A 21,833-nucleotide genomic window follows, 5' to 3' on the forward strand; every position below is an offset into this window, starting at 1 on the left:
AAATAGTAAAGAATATGAAATGTGTAACTAAATAATTAATTGGCAATATTCGACAATGTTTGTAATTACGTACATAGACTACACTGCAACATATATCAACCAGCAGTGTGTGATTGCTGTATAATTGCTTTTGTCACTGATGTATGTACGTGTATGTAATTCCAGCTGCCATGGCACTAGGTGTCCAGCCACGCCAGAACTTGTATATCAGACTATTTTTGAGTGCAACAGAAGTTCTTCACGGGTGTTGTCTATTACATCAGGAATAAAAACTATAAATTCAGGAAAGTACTATTTACAATTTTGGATTGTTTTTCGTAGTTAAACTACACACTTGGCAAAGGTCGTACATCATCCATTCTGAACCAGATAATCGGGTGATTGCCATCATAGTCGTCGATCTACACGACTGGATCCCGCTAGTGACCGTTTTCGACATACATGTGTTGCTGGGGGTTCTTTCCCGTATCTAGACGCATGATAAATTAGGTAATGATATGTGTGGATATAGTAGCTACTAATTATAAGAAACAGCAAAGCATCCAACACATTTTAGGGTAGACATGACTTCCAAATTTCAATGTGAGTCCTTATTAGGTTCGTACTAAATGTTCATGTATTTCAATTGAACAATTAATTTGCCTTTGCGTGTGTTTGTGATCGGTTCCGCCACGATTTTATTTCACGAGCATCTATCAACTCGTCTTCATAGTAACCAGTAAATGGCCGCAATACAATCAGAGAATCGACTGTTCTTTTAGAATAGATTTTTGGGTGTAACGAAATGTTCTTATTAAACAATGCTTTCTGCAATTCTTTGACTAGCGTGCATTATAACATATTATTAGCGAAGGGTTAAGGTAACAGGTTAAAAAATTCCGTGTCTATCTAGTTACAAATTCAGTATCTGTAGGTTTGCTGACAGCTTACAATGACCAGAAGGTGGCAAATTGACAAAGGATACATTCAACAGATTATAAACAGAGTGGTCAGCGTGGCGCCAAGCACCACACGGAGGCTATGGAAGCGATATCAACACCAAGAAACCACACGTGATCGATCCAGATGTGGCAGACCAAGAGTGACCAACAGGGGCAAGACCGGTTACATCACGTTACATCATCTACGGATTCGAACCACGACTGGGTCCTCTACAGCATCCAACTTACCGGACCTGCGTATGATATCGGCACAAACAGTGATGAACAGATTGCGAGAAGGAAGAGTTCGGGTTCGACACCCGTTCGTTGGGTCATAATGACAGAACAAAACCGTCAACGACGCTGTCAATGATGTCAACAACACAGAGTATGGCTGCAAGAGTGTGGTTCAGTGATGAATCTCGTTTCCTACTGTATCGTTCACGCTGAAGAACTCTAGTTTACAGATGTCAGGGACAACGCTTCGCGCCATGCTATATTCAAGAAGTTGACAGATTCGGAGGTGAAATATTTTTCGAACCGAAGCGAGGAAAGTACGTTACCAACCTTTGCTGTCTTCGCTCGCATGTAAGAAGACTGGTCATTTTCTCTATGCTGCGCAACCCATTTGCGTTACAGTTTGCCTGTGATTCAATATATCGATGCTTACGCTCTTGATCACTTGATTGTCTTGTCCAGACACGGTTATTTACAAACCAAATCAAAACAAATTACACAAATTCTCGTTTCCAGTTGATAGCGTTCAGTCCAATTGAGTCACTCGTGCAAAGTTTCCCATGGCTGTTTTGGGTACGTTTAGTGTAGGTAATGTTTGAATGGTCAGACCAGGGAGACTATATAGAGATTATCGTTGTATATTATCCCTGGTCAGGCGTTCCCTGTCTGCGTGCTATCTTAAGTACAGTTCGCCACCATTAGACTGATACAGTCATGTGTGCGACGTTAAAGAGTGTATATTCAAACAATCATCCCTGAACTTTTTAACGATTTTGGACTTTTAGTGTCGAAACATCATTAAGTGAAGTGCTGCTTAAATCTCGCCAGTTAAGAATCCACTCACTCACTCAAACACTCATGCGCACACAGCAACGTAGAAGATCAATGTTATCTATTTTTAATGTTGATATCAGGCTCGTCTATTGTCCCCATTAGAGATAACAAGTGTTTGCTGTACTGTTCGGCTGACGATCACGTTGGTGGAGGCGTGTATCGTATCAGAGAACACGGGACATGTTGGCAACTTGGTCGTCAACATATCTTCAAATCACATTCTCAGTCTTGTTTTTGTATCAAATATGATTCTATCTGTGTTGGCAAAAAGATGCGTTATCTACACCAGATAGTCATTCGGTTTTCAAACGAACGGTGCTTTATAAATAACAACGACACAACAACATCAGTTCAGTGATCTTTAATGCCCATATATTGCCCATATATATGGTGATGTGTAAGGTGATCCCAGTCACTGGCAAACTGTAGCGCATATAGGTTTTTGCAACAAAGTAAAAGTGACCAGTCTTTTTTATAACATCCTGGTTCCCTGGCTCCGACACTCACTGAGACCCAGGGTACCAGCTGCAGTCACTATTCCTTCTGTTGCGCAACCATATTTGCGTTACACTTAGTTTGTGACCTAATCACAGACCGTGCGCATATTTGAACCCTGTTTATAAGCCTGCATTTTTTTCAAAACTATGACTCTGCCCTCGAAAGTGCAGTGAGGGGTTATCTATCTAGGCCTCCTTTAACGGCAGACACAACAATGGACTGTTCCCGTGTTACTCATTTTTACCAGGAATCCTGGCATTTGGCGTAACAAAGCTTCCCAAACACAACCCCAATGACATGTAGTGGTTAAATTTTGCAGGGAGTAATTGTGGTGTCATCAGGATATAGTAATCATGTTTAGAGTGATTAAAATGTCACGGTCCTAATAACACCTGTAGCCAAGGCAGGTGTCTGTAGAGACCATATTCTTGTAAAATACCCCAAACAAGATTTAAAGATTTGGAAAAAACATTGTTTCTATAACATCCAAATGTGATCAACTTTCTAGAGGAATTATTTGTTTCAGTTCACTTCCTGCGTATTGAATGATATTTTTCTTACATAATTTGATTTGGTGGTTTGGGGTGGCCACCTGACTCAAGCATGTAGAATATGAGAAATGCTTCATGTCACTAGATAGAAGTATTGTATTTTAATATTGTGAACTGCATTAGGCATCTCATCTTTCAAAAATCACTTTTCGAATGCATGTCTAACAGGCGCATTGGCATCTCTTTGCAAAGGTTACAAAGTACTTCCGGAATCGCTTTCGGTGTGTGTCCTGGCAATTGTGAGATCATACTGTTATCCTCTGCACAGCTCTGTGAACAGTCCAACACCTGAAAACAGCATTATTATACTGGCTGACACCTCGAACCAGAAAGCCCAGTAGAGGCCGCTGGAGTCGTTGAAGGCGACGTAGATAACAGCACCCAATATCACCAGTATACCTATAATAGACAATATATAACGTCAAAACAAGAACATCCTGACTCTACACAAGAAACAGATTCCGTCAGATAGGACAAAAATGGACATGCTAATAATATGAATTGGTCTCTCACATTCATTGATAACACCGAGTATTCGCGCAAAGGATCAGCCTGCCCTGTCTTACGATAGCACCAATAGCAAAAATGTGAACACGTTACAGCCAGTCCCTTCTCTCCATGAAATAGATCTATTTACAAATGTCAAAATATCAGTGCAATATGTTTTCCTTGCACTTTTGGGCTTGCAGAATTTGTGATTTTTTTCCGCAGAATTAATTAAATACTCCCGAATGTGACCATGATGCTGTTCACTGGATTGTCTGGTCCAAAATATTTTTAGCCGCCGCCATAAAGCTGGAATATTGCTGAGTGCGGGCTTATATCGGCCGTATGTTGTATTGTGCCTCTCACCAGCTCCTATTGCTGACAAGGCAGCAATGGTCAGTAGACTTTTGTTGCCGGTACGAAGGTGCACTAGGGAAGCGATGATTCCAAATAAGGCAATGATTACTCCCAGTACAGCCATTGCTTGCACAGACCTCAGCCATTCTGCAACACAACAGGTCGGGTGAGTATTCTGCTGATGTACAACGTTCGAACAAGATATCATTGGTAAAACTTACATTAATGCAAGTGAGATTGCTTCTAAGATAACAGAGTCGCTTTAAGAGACAAACCTCTACATGTTGACCAAATCATGTTGATTCGCCATTAACCACATTTAATATATATTTTTTTAAAGTATATACCCACAGTAAAGAGTTTGAGGAGTATGTAAATATTTACTGATAGCATTTTTCTCTTATCGTCGAAGCGCTCGGTGTCCAACACTTTATCAAATCACAGATAACAAAACTCAACGACAACAGGATGACACGATGTTAACGTGTGCTTAGACATCTTATACAAGGACGTGGTACCAAAAATACACTTATTTATTTATTTATTTATTTATTTATTTATTTATTTATTTAAACATCAGTATCATAAAACGATTCAATTCAGCAATGGGGTATCCAAATGGTTACAGCGTTCATTCGTCGCACCGAACGTCCGGGTTCAATTCCCCTTACTTTTACCTTATGTGTTGCTCATTTCTATTGTCTCCCACCTGCCACTCCCGTCACCGTGTTACATGCACCCTCAAATCCACCCAGTTCATGCACAAGAGGTATGACATCTTTGTCACTACTTACGCCATTTATCTATCGTATCGTCGCTGTAGACAGAGGTACATGTTCCCTTATAGCAGTCTTTCCAGATGCCAGAGTGGTACCCTTCATTCCGAGTCCAGTATGGCGAGGCTGTTCCTGCAATATGGAGACACTGGCCCAGGATGTAAATTAACGACCCCAGCCTTCCACCAGGTGTGGCTGGTATTGACATGCTTCTATAATAAGTATACATGTCTGATATTTCTCACAGTTGTATAAATTGATTGCTCTGGCACTCAAGAACGGGTTGAATTTCCTCTGCTCCAATAAGTCCAGTCTCTGACTCCTCAGCAGTTGTTCACAAGGGGAGGTAATCAACGTTTCATTAGATAACCATCAACATCGTCTGTCACACAGGAATGACTCACTAACTGACGACTGAAGGTTCCTGTGGACATTGGAGGTCTGTTGGCGATACCTGTTTCCACACAGTTGTCACATGGACTGACCCATCACAGGAGAAAGACACAAAAGCCAATCCGTCCTCAGTTGTCACTAATGATCTTGGTCCAGACAAGTATGTACGGTGGACTGACTGTCACGTCAGTTGTGCAACCTGGGCTGCAGGTATTGAGATATGAATGTCAGTAGTACTGATAACATGGTGTTTATCACTCGGCAGGATCCTCGATACGTGAGTGAGTGAATCGCGTGAAGTATCTTTCGAGAGTATATCAAACACATCACAACCCTTCACCATTATGCAAGGCACGTGAGTCAGTACTTTTTTGTGTTTTCAGTTCATACACGCCAATGACATTCCTAAGTATTTTTTTTCAGATGAAGGCATCCAATTTCAAACTGGTCTAATTTAGCAAGAATAACTGAATATAACGGATTGGAGTTTGACGTGCAAACTGACACCACGTAAAAAGAAGATGTTATGTTCGGCTTTTACGGAACATCGCAACTTTGTTATAAAGCATCCCGACATCAAACACTTAATAACACACGCAAATCTCAAAACACACAAGGTGTGTTCCTTTACTTGATCATTCTCTAAAGCATATACATTTATACTCCTCAAAATTAAGGACTTTATTCAAATTATTTAATCAATCATGATCATCCAGTTCCTCATATTCCTATAGTTAGTAGTTCGTGACAGAATTACTATAGTAACGAGGAAGATTCTGGTGATCCCAAATGGATATCTATAGCAAAAACATCAACTTGTCGTCTTCTGTGTCAACAAACAGTAGGAATGAGTCCAGAGTTTTCGTCCAAATCCTTTCTAACTGAACATCAGCCACTGTCAGTATGGAAATGGTGTGGCTCCTGTGTCTGTACAGAGCACTGTCAAGGGTCGTGTAGGATAGAAGGACCCAATGGCAGAGGTGGCTGCACTGTCGTGACTGTACTTCAGACCTTCATCCTGGTAGAGTGATGGCATCGGCATAGTGGGTTCCTATAGCGCTCGTTCACGAGGATTGTGTCATTTTTCAAAGCAGACACTGGGTTATGCTAGTCAACCATTCTTCTCACTAAATGATGGGATCATAAATTGCGACAGATGTAACCACAACTTGTATCGACGCTCGTACAGGCAGAAGGAATGCTTTGTGAATCGGGACCAAAATTCTATGCATCCTATTTACGATTTCGTTATTTATTGTAAGAGACAAAATTCACTTCTGGTAAAAGCGATCAGTCTAATCTGAGTATAAAAGCTTATTTTCTAAAATATCATTTTGATACAAACAAATAATTATGTTTAAATTTAAAAGGAGCGCCAGTGAGATGTACGAACCTGAACCTGAGGAAACCCCCGTCTTGCTTCAATCAGAACTTGTGTACAACACGATGAGGTCATGAGTGGGTTAGATACTTTTAACAGTATTCCAGCAATATCACGGCGGGGCACACCAGAAATGATCATCACACATTGCACCCCTGTGGGCAACTGAACTCGTGTCTTCGACGTGACTGGCGAACGCTTCAGCCACTAGGCTACTTCACCGCGCCGTGGGGACATTACACAACGCCTACCACTGTGAGTTTGATTCTGAGCGTTAAGATCAAGAGGAGAAATAGTCACATTTCTATGAAAACTCGATTAACCGAAAAGTACCATTCCCGTGTCTATACTACGGTGGGAGCTGGTAAACAAAATATCAAGACCGCGCAACTTGGTGACTGTCATGGTGGATACGACACGCCTATAAACCAAATTAACAGACTTCAGTATACATACGCTCATTCAGTTCCTTCCCTTCCGAGTGCGAGGCACATCCAGAGATATCCGTACAGGTTTTCCAGATGCCGGAGTGGGTCCCTGGAGCCGACGACCAGTATGGTGACACGACACCCACAGTGTGACAAGCTGTCCCCAACACTATAACCCACACTAGAACTCTAGCACGTGCAGAGGGTGTGGGCAATATGTAATCATAACCAAACATCGTTTAGCAAAGCTAACAGCTGAAGATTATTTCCAGTTTGACTGAAATGTTTGAAATCTGGAAAACAACATTGGAGCACTTGTCTTCAGATCCATGCGTGTCCGGACTATCAGCTCCGTATATATAGCTAGATGATTTTTAATTGTCTGAGCTCGGAAAAAATTTAGCTAAGAAACCGTCCATTACAAGTTGGCAGCCATCTTGATACAAGCGACTATGTTCTGAAGACGGCGGGTGAACTATAGGATCTATAGTTCACAGAGGTCGGTTATCGGCCAGTTAAGAGGGGATAACAATTGTCTGGGGAGCAACTTGTCCTCACTTGAAGACGTTCTTATCAGGTTTGTGAGATAGGGTAGAGTTAGGCTGATATTTATTCCCAGAGAACGGACACATTTAAAAACATTGAAGATATAAGCATTAAAAATCAGGATTTAGATTAAAACAATCCCCTGTTTCTGTCGCTGAAGCAACAGGTACATAGTAATTCAGGACTTGAGTTGGACTCTATTGTTTAATTTATTCCCTTTGTTCTGGGCTACAGACAGAGGTGTAGTCTCAGTGATGATTATCACACGTGGTATCATGTTTAACCGCCATGATTAAGTCCAGTATTGTAATTGTTATTTATAGATCAGCAATATTCCAGTGTATGAGTAGTGAGTGAGAGCGAACGTGCATTTACGCCGTTTTAGCATTATTTCAGCAATATCACGACGGGAAACCACAAATGAGGTGTACACAATGCAACCATGTGGGGAATCGAACACGGGTCTTCGACGTTAACTACTAGGCTAACCCACCTCCCCTTTTGAGGACCGCAGACTGTAAATAACCAAACCTAGGACAGACAATCAAATGATTAACAGCATCAGTTTGCACCACTTTTCGTCAGATCCAGTCATCCGGGAAAAAATTAGTTTGCAACCCACAGACATAAAAACATGACGTGTACAAGTATCATACCTGCCTAATTACATAGTGTGGCAGGGACAGGACTCGGGTGCACGAGTCATAAATCAGTCTATTTTGTTCGTGGCATATAGCCTGATAGATGTTAAGTTCAAATTGCATGTGGTCAATGACTGAAGCTGTGTATTGCATATTGCCTTTAGCAGACAAGCAGGCAAACATATAGGTGTTAATGAACAAGACATTGAGCTTTCTCTGTGCCAGAGGCTGCTTACCACAAGTGTTTTTTTTCATTGCGTTTTTTTTCCAACTTTATGGGTTGAATTGGCATTTTTGATGATTTGTTTCGGTTAGTGCATACCACGTATCGGAATCTGCAAAGTTGTGTTTTACGTTGCATGTGACCTTTAAGTCTGTCATAGCCTGCTAGGGTTGTCTATTCTATCTGGGTGTTGACGATTATGAAAGTCTTAAGTATTAAATTACTTAAAATGACTTCAATCGTACTGCAGGAACCGCGCGATATACTGTTGCTGTAATGAAATACAGCCGGGGTTAAAGCTTCACGATCTATTCATTCAGAGTACAATGTCCGTCCAACCTGACGAGCAAGAGAAGTTATACAGTTGAAAATGGATTATTGGCGCTATTGAAAGGTTAATGGATAAACATATATAGAAACACTACACACTAAGGTGAATAAACAAGTACGACACTCGTATCTTACACATCGTGTTCGGTTCTAGTTTGGTTCAGTTTTAGCCACCCACACACAAGATGGGTTAATATTTATGTGATTTCCAAGTTCTCATAATATAGTTTCTTCATGGAGATAAAGCTAAAACAATATCCATGAACAATTCTCGTCTTATGATTATCTTGTATTTTATCTACTTTTCACTTGTAGCAATCATATCCGCCAGTGTGAGTAGGGAAAAACCAGTTTCTGCTTTAAATAACATCACGCTTACCGCTAACTGATGACTGTAAAGATCAATTAATATCCAACTGCTGATTTGTTCAGTCCAGATGCATCGGATATCCGACACATATATAGATGGAGACTTGAATGCGGCGCAGTCTAAGTAAACTTAGGCTCAATATTATTCGTTACATGGCTATACTAAATCTAACAAACCATAGTAGGATGTCGCGTCCTTTGAGACTAATCAATCAGAACACAACTTACTAACTCACGAAATTGGACATTCGCACATACCGTTTGAACATTTTGTTCCCGAACGATTCCGAATGCTATTTCCGTACGATCAGTGTAGGAGTTTAAGGAGCAATGCTGAGACTTATAGTTTATTAAGACAGGAGTACAGCGTTACACTAAGAGCAAATAAACAAGGGAGATAATTCTATGGACATTCAACGTGTTGACGAAAGCATATCCCGCCGTGGTTGCATGCAGGGAATAACGGACGTCATATGTACAAACTTAAACCATCTTTGAAAACTGGTCATAAAATTCGTCGTCGTAAAAGGCGTGATGAGGTTATTCTTTCACGACTTAGACTTGGACACTGTGTGCTGAACGCTTACAGGAATATTATAGACAAGGCGGTCTCATCTAATTGTGGTCATTGCAGTTTGGAGACGCCTGAAAATATCGAATAGTATCTAATTACATGACCTGGGCACAATAACATACGACATAACGTCAGAAATGCTGTACTTGAGGTTGAAGATGTATTTTCATTAGAAACAGTTGTGAGCCCCAATATCATGTATGGGTCCGTGCAACGGGCAGTTTTAGATTTTGTCTAGTCTTCTGGAAAGTATGATGTTATATAGACAGGCTCTCGAATGGCTTAGATGTAAGTCTATGGTTTTAAACATTTTAACACTCTGTCATCTGAACCTACAGCTTTTTTTAATGAAAAGGTATCTCGGCTTTCAGAAATGAAAGTAGTTACTTAAGGTTTTAAATCCATAACACTAAGCAGAGGTTATTCAATATGATTATTTATACACCCTAAAGTAATATTGATACTGTTGCCGTTTCTTGTATTTTAATCACAGTGCAGTTACAATTGTTATTTACATGACGTCAATGTGTCGGGCGCAAATAGGCCTTTTACTGGCCCATCTCGCCCTTAAACTGTAAAACCAACCAACCAACCAACGTGTCCCGTCGTGGGTACTAACGCTGTCATCATAACTAAAGAGGCACTGAAGCGTCTAGTAGGTTGGTTATAAACGTTTCTATGACTGGCATTCGGGGTACATGGCTGAATCATGAAAGGTTGATTTTTAAACCACAGGCGCTTATAATGCTAAAAAAATCATTGGCGGATCCAGAGAGGGGTCCTAATACCCCGTCAGCGATAATACATACCATGAAGACAGTTCCTAGCGTTACAGGCCCCCGTGGCTTTAACAACAGAGAAAAATTGAAACGTACTGATTGATATGAACGTATCCGATGATCAGTATAGTGAGTGAGTGAGTTTAGTTTCACGACGCACTCAGCAATATGCTAGCTATGTGGTGGCAGTCTGTAAATAATCGAGTTTGGACCAGATCATCCAGTGATCAACAGCATGAGCATCGATCTGCGCAAATGGGAACCGATGACATCTGTCAACCAAGTCAAAGAGCCTGCACACCCGATTCCGTTATAAACAGATGCCTTTTACGACAAGCATAGTCGCCTTTTGTGGCAAGAACAGCTTGCTGAGGACCAATTCTACCCTGGATCTTCACAGGCAAATGATCAGTGTAAGTGTGATTAGCAAGACATGGTCGAGTTGGAAAAGACAACAATTAATTGAGAAGTACTTTACTCTTGCTATGGGAGAAACGTCTAGGATAGGAAGTTTTTTTTCAGGTGAATTGAATGCTCTGTTGTTCCACGATTAAGATTTATTTTCTTTTTGTTATTTCAGGAAATAAGATTTTTGAATAGTTCTTCTGTTCGGGTTGATAAATAAGAGGAGATACAGGGGATTCCAGGGGCAGGCCGTGCATTTGCTTTAAGATTCAATATATAATGAGCTTGGGTCAGTTCGTATCAGCAGGGGTGCAGCTGCCATTATGAAAAGAAGCACGGGTTTACACGTGATTTTGGTTAAAATGGTTTGGCAAGCCCCGAATGCTATCTAAATATGCGTCCGTGCATAAAATAAGCATCACCCTGTATTTTTACCAATTAATTTTGTCTGGAATAAAATTTTAAACGCTTCGCGAAAAATAACATTTATACTTAGACAGAGCAAGTATTTAACATTTCAAACACGTACTTTGATTATGATAATTTTAATAGCCCAAGTTACCTTATTTTGAAAAGTAAAAGTAATAATTGGTTGATATGTGGCCTATAAATTTGTTATTATTGTGAATGGATGAACATTTGTAAACTAAGATTTAGGGGATGTTACAATCAAACTAAAGAAGGGAAAAATTTAGAATGCAGTAACAGTTGCTTTGCAAACAATACAAATAGATTTATATATCCGGTAACGAAATATGTGTATTCAATACAATAATCTCAAAATCATAAAAAAATTTATTCCCAAATCTTATTAATGTGGCCTTTTCAGTTTTTGACAGTTAGCAATTTCATTTGTTGTAAAAAAGTCTGAATCTTTGACACTTGGATTCTTCCTGATTATGCATAATTAAAGCTTACTTGAGGCGTAAATGTCATCTTGGTATATAACAGAATTGTCATAATTTGTCAAAACTTAACTTAATTTTGTAATTTCAGTGGGAGAGGAACAGTTATTTGGGGTAAAACTTCAGACCCATCACATTTTCATCAGCATATTGTTTCATAGAGAACAGAAAAGGTTATGGTATTTGTAAAACTGTAAATGATGATTATGCCTTGACCTTTCTGTAGCATCACACACATGGTATTTTCAAAATAGGGTGGTGCTTAATTAAAGCACGGGTGTATATAAAGTTTGGAATCCATCGGGCTTACACGACGAAAATGGCTTGATTAGTGATAAGCTCATGATTGACGGTTAACAGGGAAGCAATGACGTCGTATTCATTTGAGCTAAAGAAACAGGCAGGTAGGTAGATAATATAAAGGTTAAAGTGTAAAAACATTACACTGTTTCAAGTCACTTTTGAAAAATCTGTTTAGAGTCAGAAATATACCCTTGAAAAGTTTCAGTTTTTCGATACATATCTGCTGCGTTTTACCCGCTTCAAACTGCATTCATATGGGAGTAATCATTGTATAGAACCGCGGTACTATGAAGCGGAAACTGGTTCCACTCGCAATAGGCGCAACAAATATTGCATCGTATTAAATCTCTTAGACAAGCGCCCAGTCTCTGTAAGTTCAATGATCGCTCCCTTGTACCCATAATGCACAGGAGTTCCTGTAACAACTTGCATTGTCATTTACTGTAAGTGTTGAGGTTGGTTTCAACAATAGTTCTGTACTGTGATGAAACGAACTGATATTCTCCTCCAATGGTTATATTCATTCATGTTGTAATATTTGAAAAAGAGGATGAATTTTAACGTTTTTTCTCTAGACTGGGCAATAGATTGTTTTTACTTATTCCTTCTGTTTTCGCTCACGACGTTTTGCCCGTGCTTAGTCTGAAGATGTAAATCTGCTAACATGCATGCGAGGAACGTAATAATACTTTAGTTATCGTGGTTAGAGAGACTCCTTCCTTATTAATTGAACTGTCACAAATGTCCTTCAGAATAGAATAATGTTGTTCATTTTATGACAGTAAGAAATTCTAGCAATACATGTGATGTGGGAAGTTGCTGTTCATTTTAGACATTTATTCATTTTTAGCACATTACAGTCACTGGCAAAAGGGTTAGCATGATTGGATATCAACATGTTTTATTTTGAATAATATTTTGATGTTTTTCTTTTGACGTTTTAAGGATTAACCCAATAGACAATCATGGATCGCCTATTAAGACTGGGTGGAGGTATGCCAGGGCTTGGTCAAGTAAGTATTAAAAAATGAAAAAGAACTTTTTAAATCACTTCTGTGTTGACGTGAATGTTTCTCATCAGGTTGTCAGAAAACCCACTGTACTGAGATCATATTAATATCATGAGAGTTAATTTTGATGTTGCCTCAACCAATTTCTGTTAAGTTACAATGCAAAATGCTTTTATGACATTATTTGGTAGCTACAGATTCCTGAATTTTGCCAGTCTTTTTTCATTTTTATCAGCTGTTTATTATTAGGACTGGCTGAAAACAAATTGTTTTAATTCAAGATGATCTTTCAGCCTCTGATGTTTTCTCTTCTCTGATAATCACTGGTATGGTCATGGTGCTACCCATGATGATAGAACTTATTGAAAAAAAATGAATATTGTTTCTTTCGTAGGGTGCTGCCCCATCAGATGCCCCTGTTGTAGACACAGCAGAACAAGTCTACATATCATCTTTGGCACTGCTTAAGGTAACAGCCATATTTCCTTATTCTTAAATCTCCTAGTGGCCAAAAATCACAACATAAATTAACTCCCTTCTTTCTATCAAATCCAGTCATGTGTTACATCATCTTAGATCCAATATGGCATCCACCACTGATCCGGACTTAGTTGATTAAGGGGCGAAGGATAGATTCAGTATGTTAATTGTTATGTCTAACTGAAAAGCAGAAACAAGCACAATGGAGGGTGCAGGAATTATTTGACACAATGTGTTTGTTGATGTAATACTTAAGACATTTAATGGCTAGCTTGTCCTTTTTTGCAACGAAGGGGCCGAAGATGCCATTGGTACGCCAATGTGGCCATTACATGACCGGGTTCTGTCTAGTCAAAACGTTTGCCCATCATGCTGGGGAAGAGGTTCTGCTTTCCCTGAAGCAAACAGAAATTACAGGGGATAATCATTTCTGAAACATCGTTGATTGCATAACTAAATCTGATTGCAACCAATCACAAATCCAGAACACCACGAAAGAGTTGTATTAGCACAGAGGTTGCATTGGAAGATATGACAGGAGTAACCTCTGTGTGAAGAGAATAATGCCACTTATGCATGTAGGAAGGTATTTTCTGTAACTGTAGAGTGCTAATCAGTAGTGTCTGAAATGTGTTCTTATTATTGTGAGGTTCATGAGGTTCATGTTAGTGACTGACTCTATCATTTCAAGTAAACATAAATGTATTTCAAGTTCGGATGTTTGATTTTAACGTTTCCAGGGAAACAGTTAACCTATTGCCAGAACTGAGTATGCTATGCCCTTGATAGATTGTGTTATGTAGCTATACAGTGGAAGCCCTCTAAACCGACATTCATTTAGAACGGCAAAAATGCTGGTATGGAGGGCATGCTGGTTTAGAGAGCTTTACCCTTTTCAAACTGAAAATGATGAAATCTTTTATCAGCTGAATTTTATGTTGAAAAGTTAATTTCAGTCTTGTCACGGTGAGTGACTGACAAACTATGACTTTCTCCATAATCCATATTCCTTTTCTAAGGAGTAGTATAATTAACAGTGGACGCGAGACCACTATTAATTATTCTACTTAAGGCAACATCAATTAGCTTTATGTCGATGTTAATTTACTGTGTTGTTTATACATGCTCAGCCAATCAACAGGGGAGCCAAGATTGCAGATGCTGGTTTACAGAGTGTTAATTACTGCAGAAGCAGTCAATTTGATGGTCTTTGCTGTGCTGACGAACAATAAAGGGCATGTAAATAGTCATAAATTAATGAGCTTCTGACGGGACCAAATTCTAGTGCTGATATTGAGAGCATTCCAGATTGGAGGGCTGTCAGGTTAGAGAGCTTCCACTGTATGTTTCTGTAATTTTTCTTCTACTTAAATTGAATGAGTTAATATGTATGTGATCAGACAAAACATCAGTTTTCACATTTTCTCTAACCAGCTCCGAACATGTCAAATGTTTTAAATAGTCACCCATGGCATAAGAAAAACAGGAACAAATCTTGACATGTGTTATATTAATTCTGTACCCACATTAGCCATGAACAAGGATAAGATGACCCTATAATTTTATCATGCTTGATGATAATAGTTGTTTTTTTATGTAGATCTGAAAATGTAAAAACAGTGTCTGCCTTGTACAAGCATCTGAAAACAGTCATGTAATAATGATCTTTTGTGTGTGTTCAGATGCTGAAGCATGGACGAGCTGGTGTACCAATGGAGGTCATGGGTCTCATGTTGGGGGAGTTTGTGGATGACTACACGGTCCGAGTCATCGATGTATTTGCCATGCCACAGTCAGGAACAGTCAGTATCAACAAATCCTTCTATGTAGTCAATCAGTGTTAAAAGGATCCTGTATTTGTCATGTTGATGAGCACGGTTCGAGTCTCCAATATCTTTGAGCTTGTGTATAAATAATCCATGAAAGTGCAGTGTTCAGTTTGTTAGTGTACGGTATGATGGTGACTGTCTGCATTGTGTTGTTTCTTGTTGATGCTTCTTATTCATAAGACACTGAGCTATACTGAGGACTAGTATTTGTCTGTCTTCATTTCAGGGCGTGAGTGTAGAGGCAGTGGATCCTGTGTTCCAGGCCAAGATGTTGGATATGTTGAAACAGACGGGAAGGTGATTATTGACAGCTCTATACAGCATAATGTAACAGCCTTTATATCAATGCCTGACATTACATAATTCTGTAAGAAGCACATCCTCAGTATCTCCAGGGTATCCCTTTTGATAAATTTCCACTATACCCTGGATGCCTGAAAGGCAGATCAACAAGGATTTGGGGTATGGGGTAATCATACACAGAAATTGACAGGTCCGAAACTTGAAAAAATATATGCAAGTGTGCCTCTCTCAAAGAACTTCTGTATGGTTTGAGTTGCTAAGTTTAATCACACAAGTTAAGAAGCGAAACTGGGTTGTGATTGGTATGCTCAACTTCCCAGTGTAGACACCTGAAAGGATAAAGCCAGCCAAGGGAGGTAATAAATTCATGTCGAACCATGGATGCATCCGGGCTATAGTGTAGACTTATTGGAACGTATAGCCTGTAGATATTGAGGATATAAGTAACAATGCTTTGGTTGATTGTTATATTTTAGATAAAATTAGTAAAATAGATTGCAAACAAAAATCACAGTGTAGAAAGAAAACTTATTAAAACAAATATAAAAAATTATAGGCAACATGTATTATGCAACCCCCTCTACAAAGCTGTATTGATTTTTTGTGTACTCTATGAGATAGTCATTTAACTGACTAACTTTAGCCTTGGTCATTACAGCTTAATGAGATCCTTAAGTTCCTAGGTGCTGCTCTATAAATCCACCATAGGACTACATGTCCAAAGTCCTTGTTAAGTAATAGGTATTACTTTAACCTTAGTGCTAAGATCACTTTGTACAACAGGACGTTCAGTGTAATGGATATAATTCATCTTGTTGTTCTACCTTGTTTAAAGAGATCATTTGAAATATCATTTACACTTCGGTTTCAGTTTGGGTTGTAATTTCAGTGAGTATTTTGTGTTTGTGTTTGACAGACCTGAGATGGTGGTTGGATGGTATCACTCCCATCCAGGCTTTGGCTGCTGGTTGTCGGGTGTGGACATCAACACACAACAGAGCTTTGAGGCTCTGTCCGAGAGGGCTGTTGCAGTTGTTGTAGATCCCATACAGAGTGTGAAGGGCAAGGTCAGTGTGTTCAGTCAGCTGCTATCAAAATTGTTGAATTAATTTTCTTGGACATTTTGCAGAACTATTCATATTTTGCACAGATGTTTAGGGTATGTTAAATACTGTTTTATCATTGATTTCAACCCCATTGTTTTCAGCTACCTGCTTTAAATCCAGTAAATCAGCTGTGTTGCTTACAACTAATACAAGTTACATCTATCGAGGACATATGTACCAATGCAATGACATGGGGAGGGTCATTCTAGAAATATCAGTCATAATTTCCAGTGCTCATTCCTGGTGTCCCTCGTTGTGACGTTGATGGAATCTTGCTAAAAGAGACGTAAATTCACTCACTCATTAATAAATTTCAATCTGTCATGACTGCATCATGACTTAACAATGCACAGACAGTTTCTTTTTGTATTGATGCAAAATGATAACCTTGCTTAAATGCTGACTAATCAATGGATGACTTTCAAATCCGATGCTATGTCAATGAAGTGAGGAATTGGCTCATCATCAGCACTTAAAACTTACAAACGCAACCACAGCAAATGCGCATCAGCAGTTAGCTTTTGCTTTGGTACTTAATCTGATAGATTTTTCCATTAATGTAACATGAACATGTGGTGCTATACAGTTAATGATGTATGTTTTATTCTGATGAGTATTGTATAGTGACTTCGCTGTATGATTAAACCCCATGTACATTTGTGCACCAAAAGTCTTGCAGCATCTGTTGTATAACTGTTAGGCAAGTCGCTGGCCATTTCTTGTGCATTTATTTGATGCCACACACCTCTTCACCTTTCCTTTACACCTTAGATACTGAAATAATGATGTTTTACACAGGTTGTCATTGACGCTTTCCGCCTCATCAACCCGAACATGATGGTTCTTGGACAGGAACCTAGACAGACTACATCCAATCTTGGCCATCTCAACAAGCCTTCAATACAGGTAGATACAGTCTGCAGGTGCCTAGTTGTGTTACATCTCCATGTGTTATCCGACATGTGGCGGATTGATGGTTACATGTATTTACCCATGAACCAATTCCTGTCGTAAGAGACAAGTAACAGGACCAGGTGGTCAGGCTTGCTGACTTGGTTGATGTGTGTGATGATATTCCAGTTACATATATCGATGCTCATGATGTGGATCATGGGTTTTTACTTTGTGGGACCTTTTTTATAGATCACCATCTGGAAAATTGCAGGGATGATGTTAAACGGCAGATGAGCTCTCATTGATACGTATATTTTGTTCTGTATTTGTCTGCAGAACACATCAAAATCATGTTTCATTTGTTTCTTATTTGAATTTTGCTTTTGTGTTTGAGATAATACGAACAATTGTTATCTTTAGGCCCTGATCCATGGACTCAATAGACATTACTATTCCATTGCCATCAACTACCGAAAGAATGAACTAGAACAAAAGGTATGTAACTGAGATACTATATAATCCATTGTACTCCATTGTTCTTTAGAAACTGCATGGTGAATTATTTATCAAGCTACATCTGTGTATGAAATTAGAAGAAACAAAGAAGTAGAGTCATTCTTTAAATCATTAAATTTGTGTATGCTTACAGTGAATGACATGTGAAATCAATAATAGGGCCATGCAGTCTAAGTAACCTTATCCCCAGTGTTATTCGTTACACTCCTACACTGGGTCTAACAAAACCTAGTAGGGGGTCGTGTCAGGTAGCCTTTGAGATTAACCATTCAGAACACAACTTACCAAATTGCAAAAGTGGACATTCACACATACCTTTTGAACTTTTACCGAATGCAATTTTCCATACAATCGCTTGCGGGTAATGCACATGGAGCATGCCACAACCATGAATAAACAGTAGCTGAAAATAGTATGTTTTGGAACATTCAAGGATGTAAGCTTGTGGAAATAGTAGCTAATGATAACCATGTGAACCAAAACCAAAAAGTATATGTACTGCAGGTCAAATATCAGTGCTTTTTAAGTCCCGCTAAACCCTTAACAGTAGCTGTTGTCTATTGGTTGAATCTGTTTAGTTGTCTTTGCATTTGATTGGATGGTCATAGATTGCTCAAAGGTTACCTAATGCGACCTCCTAGTAGGTTTTGTTCATCCCAGTGAAGGAGTGTAACGAATAACACTGGGGTTAGGGTTACTTAGACTGAGCGCCATGGTGACATACTTTTGAAATGAACTGTGAATGATCGTATGCCATATTTTCCCAGTATATCTTATATTTGCACCTCTCAGTATTTCTTGATATCCATGGTCAGTTTCATCTGCCATATTTTCTTGATTACAAGTTTCACCCTTGCTCCTTTCATCACTGTGATAAGTTCTCTGAAGTGTATGAGTGGTCCTGATGAGTTGTAAGGTATGTCCGTTCACACACATTGGATGCTAGCACATACAGCTTGTTTCACTGGAGCCTCTGTCTGGCTGCAGATGTTGCTGAACCTACACAAGAAGAGCTGGGTTGATGGCCTGATGTTGCAGGACTACAACACCCACTGCAGCCTCAATGAGAAGACTGTGAAGGAGATGCTGGATCTGGCCAAGAACTACTCCAAGGTGAGAGTGATGTATTTGTGGTCGGAACCAGGGATCTGGCGGTCACATTAATGACTTGTTAGTTAGTTTGTAAGCTGTCAATCTGACAGTGTTGCTTAAGGGGTCCTGATTGTTAAAACCTTAGCATTGTCAGCTTAATTCCACTGCAAAGATTTACTGTACTCTAGATCTCAGTCACAAGTTAAGAGACAATTTCATTAAAAATCTCCTAATTCATGTTAATATAAATTGCAATGTTTATGGCCATTGGGAGCAACTACATTTCAGTGAAAACAGCACCAGCAGATATAGGAAGGTCTTAATTCTTAATTTTGTGTTTATAATATTGTATTGAATGCCAAATCAGAAATTTACAATAACCAGGTTAGAAGTGCTTTTACATTACATAGTTAAGAATCTATTGTTCCTTTATCTAATTCCTAAAGTTATCAACATGACTGCAGTATTAATTAATACCTCTGTCTGGCAACATTTATTACCAAGAATGATTTGTAAATTGTGATATTTCATTAATTGAGTACATTCTACACTGGAGTAACAATTGTGCTCTCATAAACGTTGTTTTCCCTTATTTTTATTTTCAGGCTTTAGAGGAAGAGGAATCGATGACACCAGAGCAACTTGCCATCAAAAATGTTGGAAAACAGGTGAATTACCAACTTCCCCATGCTCCCAGTTAAATTACCACTTCCATTTCTGCTCAGTAACATTGTGTGAATGAAACGATATGGCTATATCGCTATTTTTCCACAGATTATCTCATTGGTATTATGCACAGGTTTTAGTCATATTTGTAGCACTTAGTGTGCTCAAAATATAATCGTGAAAGTATAACTTCAAAAGACCATTAGTGAAAGACTATCATGCTTATTTCTTGGGAGATGTTGATCTCATGACCAGTTCTGTGATAGTATGAATATATCCACCAAAGATGATGTCCTTCCATGGACTTCTTTCTAGAATGCCTTTGAATATTTTGAACAGTTTCTCATGTTTATTCAAATGTCCAGTTGTCCTTATGTCCAAACCTTCACAAGGATGGAAGACGAGATATTATAAAAATCAAAGTCACCAATATTTTTGTATTTGTTACAGGCAGTTTCTGTTTGAGAACTTTTTAATAAAAATTGTTTGTGTCTTTAACAAAAAATCATACTTAATGTTTAAATATTTTTGAAAACAGAAGTGGCATCATTAAGTTTTACTCAGCCTTATAAAGCCAGCTAGGGGCACAGAACCTATTATTTTAAAGTTCGGTCAGACCAGTTTTATTTTGTGTTTTATGGATCTGTCATATTTCTAGAGAATAAGAAAAATAATTAATTTAATTTTTCCCACTCCAGAAATAACATCCTAAAGTGTTTTTGTTTTCTCTCATCAAAAATGTCCACTTTCTAGAAAAATGTATACTTTGTTCTTTTTTTTGCCCCTATAGATAATTCATAAATAACCTAAAGTTAAATACGTAAGTATTTAGAAGGAATAATACTTTGATACTTTGCCTTTTTGGATTTTCAGGGGACAAAACTCTGTAAAACAAGAAATAAAACTGGTCTGGCCTTTGCTTTTAATTTTTTTTTCTGATTGCAGCTCAAGTATATGTATATATGTGGCCCAAAAGTTAATATCATCAGACTACTATCTTTAACTAAACACAATTCCATTTCTAGTTTTGATCATGTCTTATTTTGTGTTTTCAGGATCCCAAACGTCACTTAGAAGAGCATGTAGATGTCCTAATGACCAAGAACATTGTGCAGTGTCTGGGCTCCATGTTGCATACAGTTGTATTTAAATAGACTCTTGCCATACATCATCATTTGGAGTCACCAATTCCAGACATTGGGAAAATACACATCAAATAACGTTTTGTGTACTTTATGCAGCCACCTCAACATGATTCATGGTTGACATCAAAGATGATGTCAAGGAGGAAAAGAACTTGATTAGTGGTAAAAGTTGGAATTTTGCTTGTGGCCTGGACATTTGAGATGTCTGGATTTGGGAAATGAAGATGCACAGAAGTGCTAATCTCCATGTACATATAATGTTGTGTGCTCCTGTCAACTTCCATTGTTTTGCTTAAAATCATTTCATTTGTACAAAATGTATGTCGATGAAAACATGATAAACAACGCAAGTGTTCTGTTTTTACTGACAGCGGCCAGAAACAAAAACTGACCATGTTGTATTTCAAAGTAATTAGGTGGGAATGTGCAGAATATTTTTTGTTCAGGGTACTCGTGGGGTATTAAAACATACTATCGCCCTATGATACTAACAGGCGATTGCATTTTGATACTTAGTTGATCAGCTGCATGCACAATGAGCACAGGTATTAATATATTGAAAGGTAAAATCTTAGGTGGTGATATACAAGATGTATTCTCTTGCGGATGTGGATATGTATTGGTGTCATTATCATCTCACCAGACTGACCATACTTGTCAGTATTCCACCTAAGAGGCGGGGGCCAGTGAATACTTATGTCTGGGCCAGACAATCCAGTGATCAACATCCGGAGCAACAGCACATGCAGCAGGATACAAGGACATGTATCATTCAAGTCTGTGATCCTGACAACCTGATAGTTGCCCCCAACAACAAGCATGGGTTACTGAAGATCAATTCTAATCTGCATCTTCA

The 21,833-nt window shown here is 38.7% G+C and overlaps 2 protein-coding genes across 5 annotated transcripts; one reads left to right on the forward strand and one right to left on the reverse strand.

Moving 5' to 3' along the window:
• Nucleotides 1-2,336: 2,336 nt before the first annotated feature.
• On the reverse strand, nucleotides 2,337-5,267 carry LOC137277109 (claudin domain-containing protein 2-like). The gene is made up of 3 exons (XM_067808773.1): nucleotides 4,678-5,267; nucleotides 3,893-4,030; nucleotides 2,337-3,439 (listed from the first exon to the last, which is right to left on the reverse strand). The coding sequence occupies exons 1-3, from the start codon at nucleotides 4,886-4,888 to the stop codon at nucleotides 3,294-3,296; spliced, it is 495 nt and encodes a 164-aa protein (XP_067664874.1). The 5' UTR covers nucleotides 4,889-5,267; the 3' UTR covers nucleotides 2,337-3,293.
• A 7,032-nt stretch (nucleotides 5,268-12,299) lies between these two features.
• Nucleotides 12,300-21,322, forward strand: LOC137278529 (26S proteasome non-ATPase regulatory subunit 14). 4 transcript variants are annotated; one of them, XM_067810914.1, is made up of 11 exons: nucleotides 12,300-12,379; nucleotides 12,882-12,949; nucleotides 13,341-13,415; nucleotides 15,109-15,228; nucleotides 15,482-15,552; nucleotides 16,475-16,625; nucleotides 17,463-17,570; nucleotides 17,979-18,053; nucleotides 19,062-19,187; nucleotides 19,772-19,834; nucleotides 20,888-21,322. In XM_067810914.1, the coding sequence occupies exons 2-11, from the start codon at nucleotides 12,902-12,904 to the stop codon at nucleotides 20,984-20,986; spliced, it is 936 nt and encodes a 311-aa protein (XP_067667015.1). In that variant the 5' UTR covers nucleotides 12,300-12,379; nucleotides 12,882-12,901; the 3' UTR covers nucleotides 20,987-21,322. The 4 variants fall into 4 exon arrangements, with proteins under 4 accessions (XP_067667015.1, XP_067667016.1, XP_067667017.1 ...); XM_067810915.1 differs by having other exon boundaries at nucleotides 12,338-12,391; XM_067810916.1 differs by lacking the exon at nucleotides 12,300-12,379 and adding an exon at nucleotides 12,389-12,449.
• Nucleotides 21,323-21,833: the final 511 nt, after the last annotated feature.

The sequence above is a fragment of the Haliotis asinina genome, chromosome 3 (genome assembly GCF_037392515.1).
Source record: "Haliotis asinina isolate JCU_RB_2024 chromosome 3, JCU_Hal_asi_v2, whole genome shotgun sequence".
Lineage (NCBI taxonomy): Eukaryota > Metazoa > Mollusca > Gastropoda > Lepetellida > Haliotidae > Haliotis > Haliotis asinina.

What these genes read in the sequence shown, in the direction of transcription:
- LOC137278529 (XM_067810914.1), top strand. Translation starts at nt 12,902, where the DNA reads ATGGATCGCCTATTAAGACTGGGTGGAGGTATGCCAGGGCTTGGTCAA. An exon ending in GTATGCCAGGGCTTGGTCAA is followed by an intron (nt 12,950 to 13,340) that starts GTAAGTATTAAA and finishes TTTCTTTCGTAG; the next exon opens with GGTGCTGCCCCATCAGATGC. An exon ending in TCAAAAATGTTGGAAAACAG is followed by an intron (nt 19,835 to 20,887) that starts GTGAATTACCAA and finishes TTGTGTTTTCAG; the next exon opens with GATCCCAAACGTCACTTAGA.
- LOC137277109 (XM_067808773.1), bottom strand. Translation starts at nt 4,888, where the DNA reads ATGTATACTTATTATAGAAGCATGTCAATACCAGCCACACCTGGTGGA. An exon ending in CGATACGATAGATAAATGGC is followed by an intron (nt 4,031 to 4,677) that starts GTAAGTAGTGAC and finishes GTTGTGTTGCAG; the next exon opens with AATGGCTGAGGTCTGTGCAA. An exon ending in CTTGTCAGCAATAGGAGCTG is followed by an intron (nt 3,440 to 3,892) that starts GTGAGAGGCACA and finishes TGTCTATTATAG; the next exon opens with GTATACTGGTGATATTGGGT.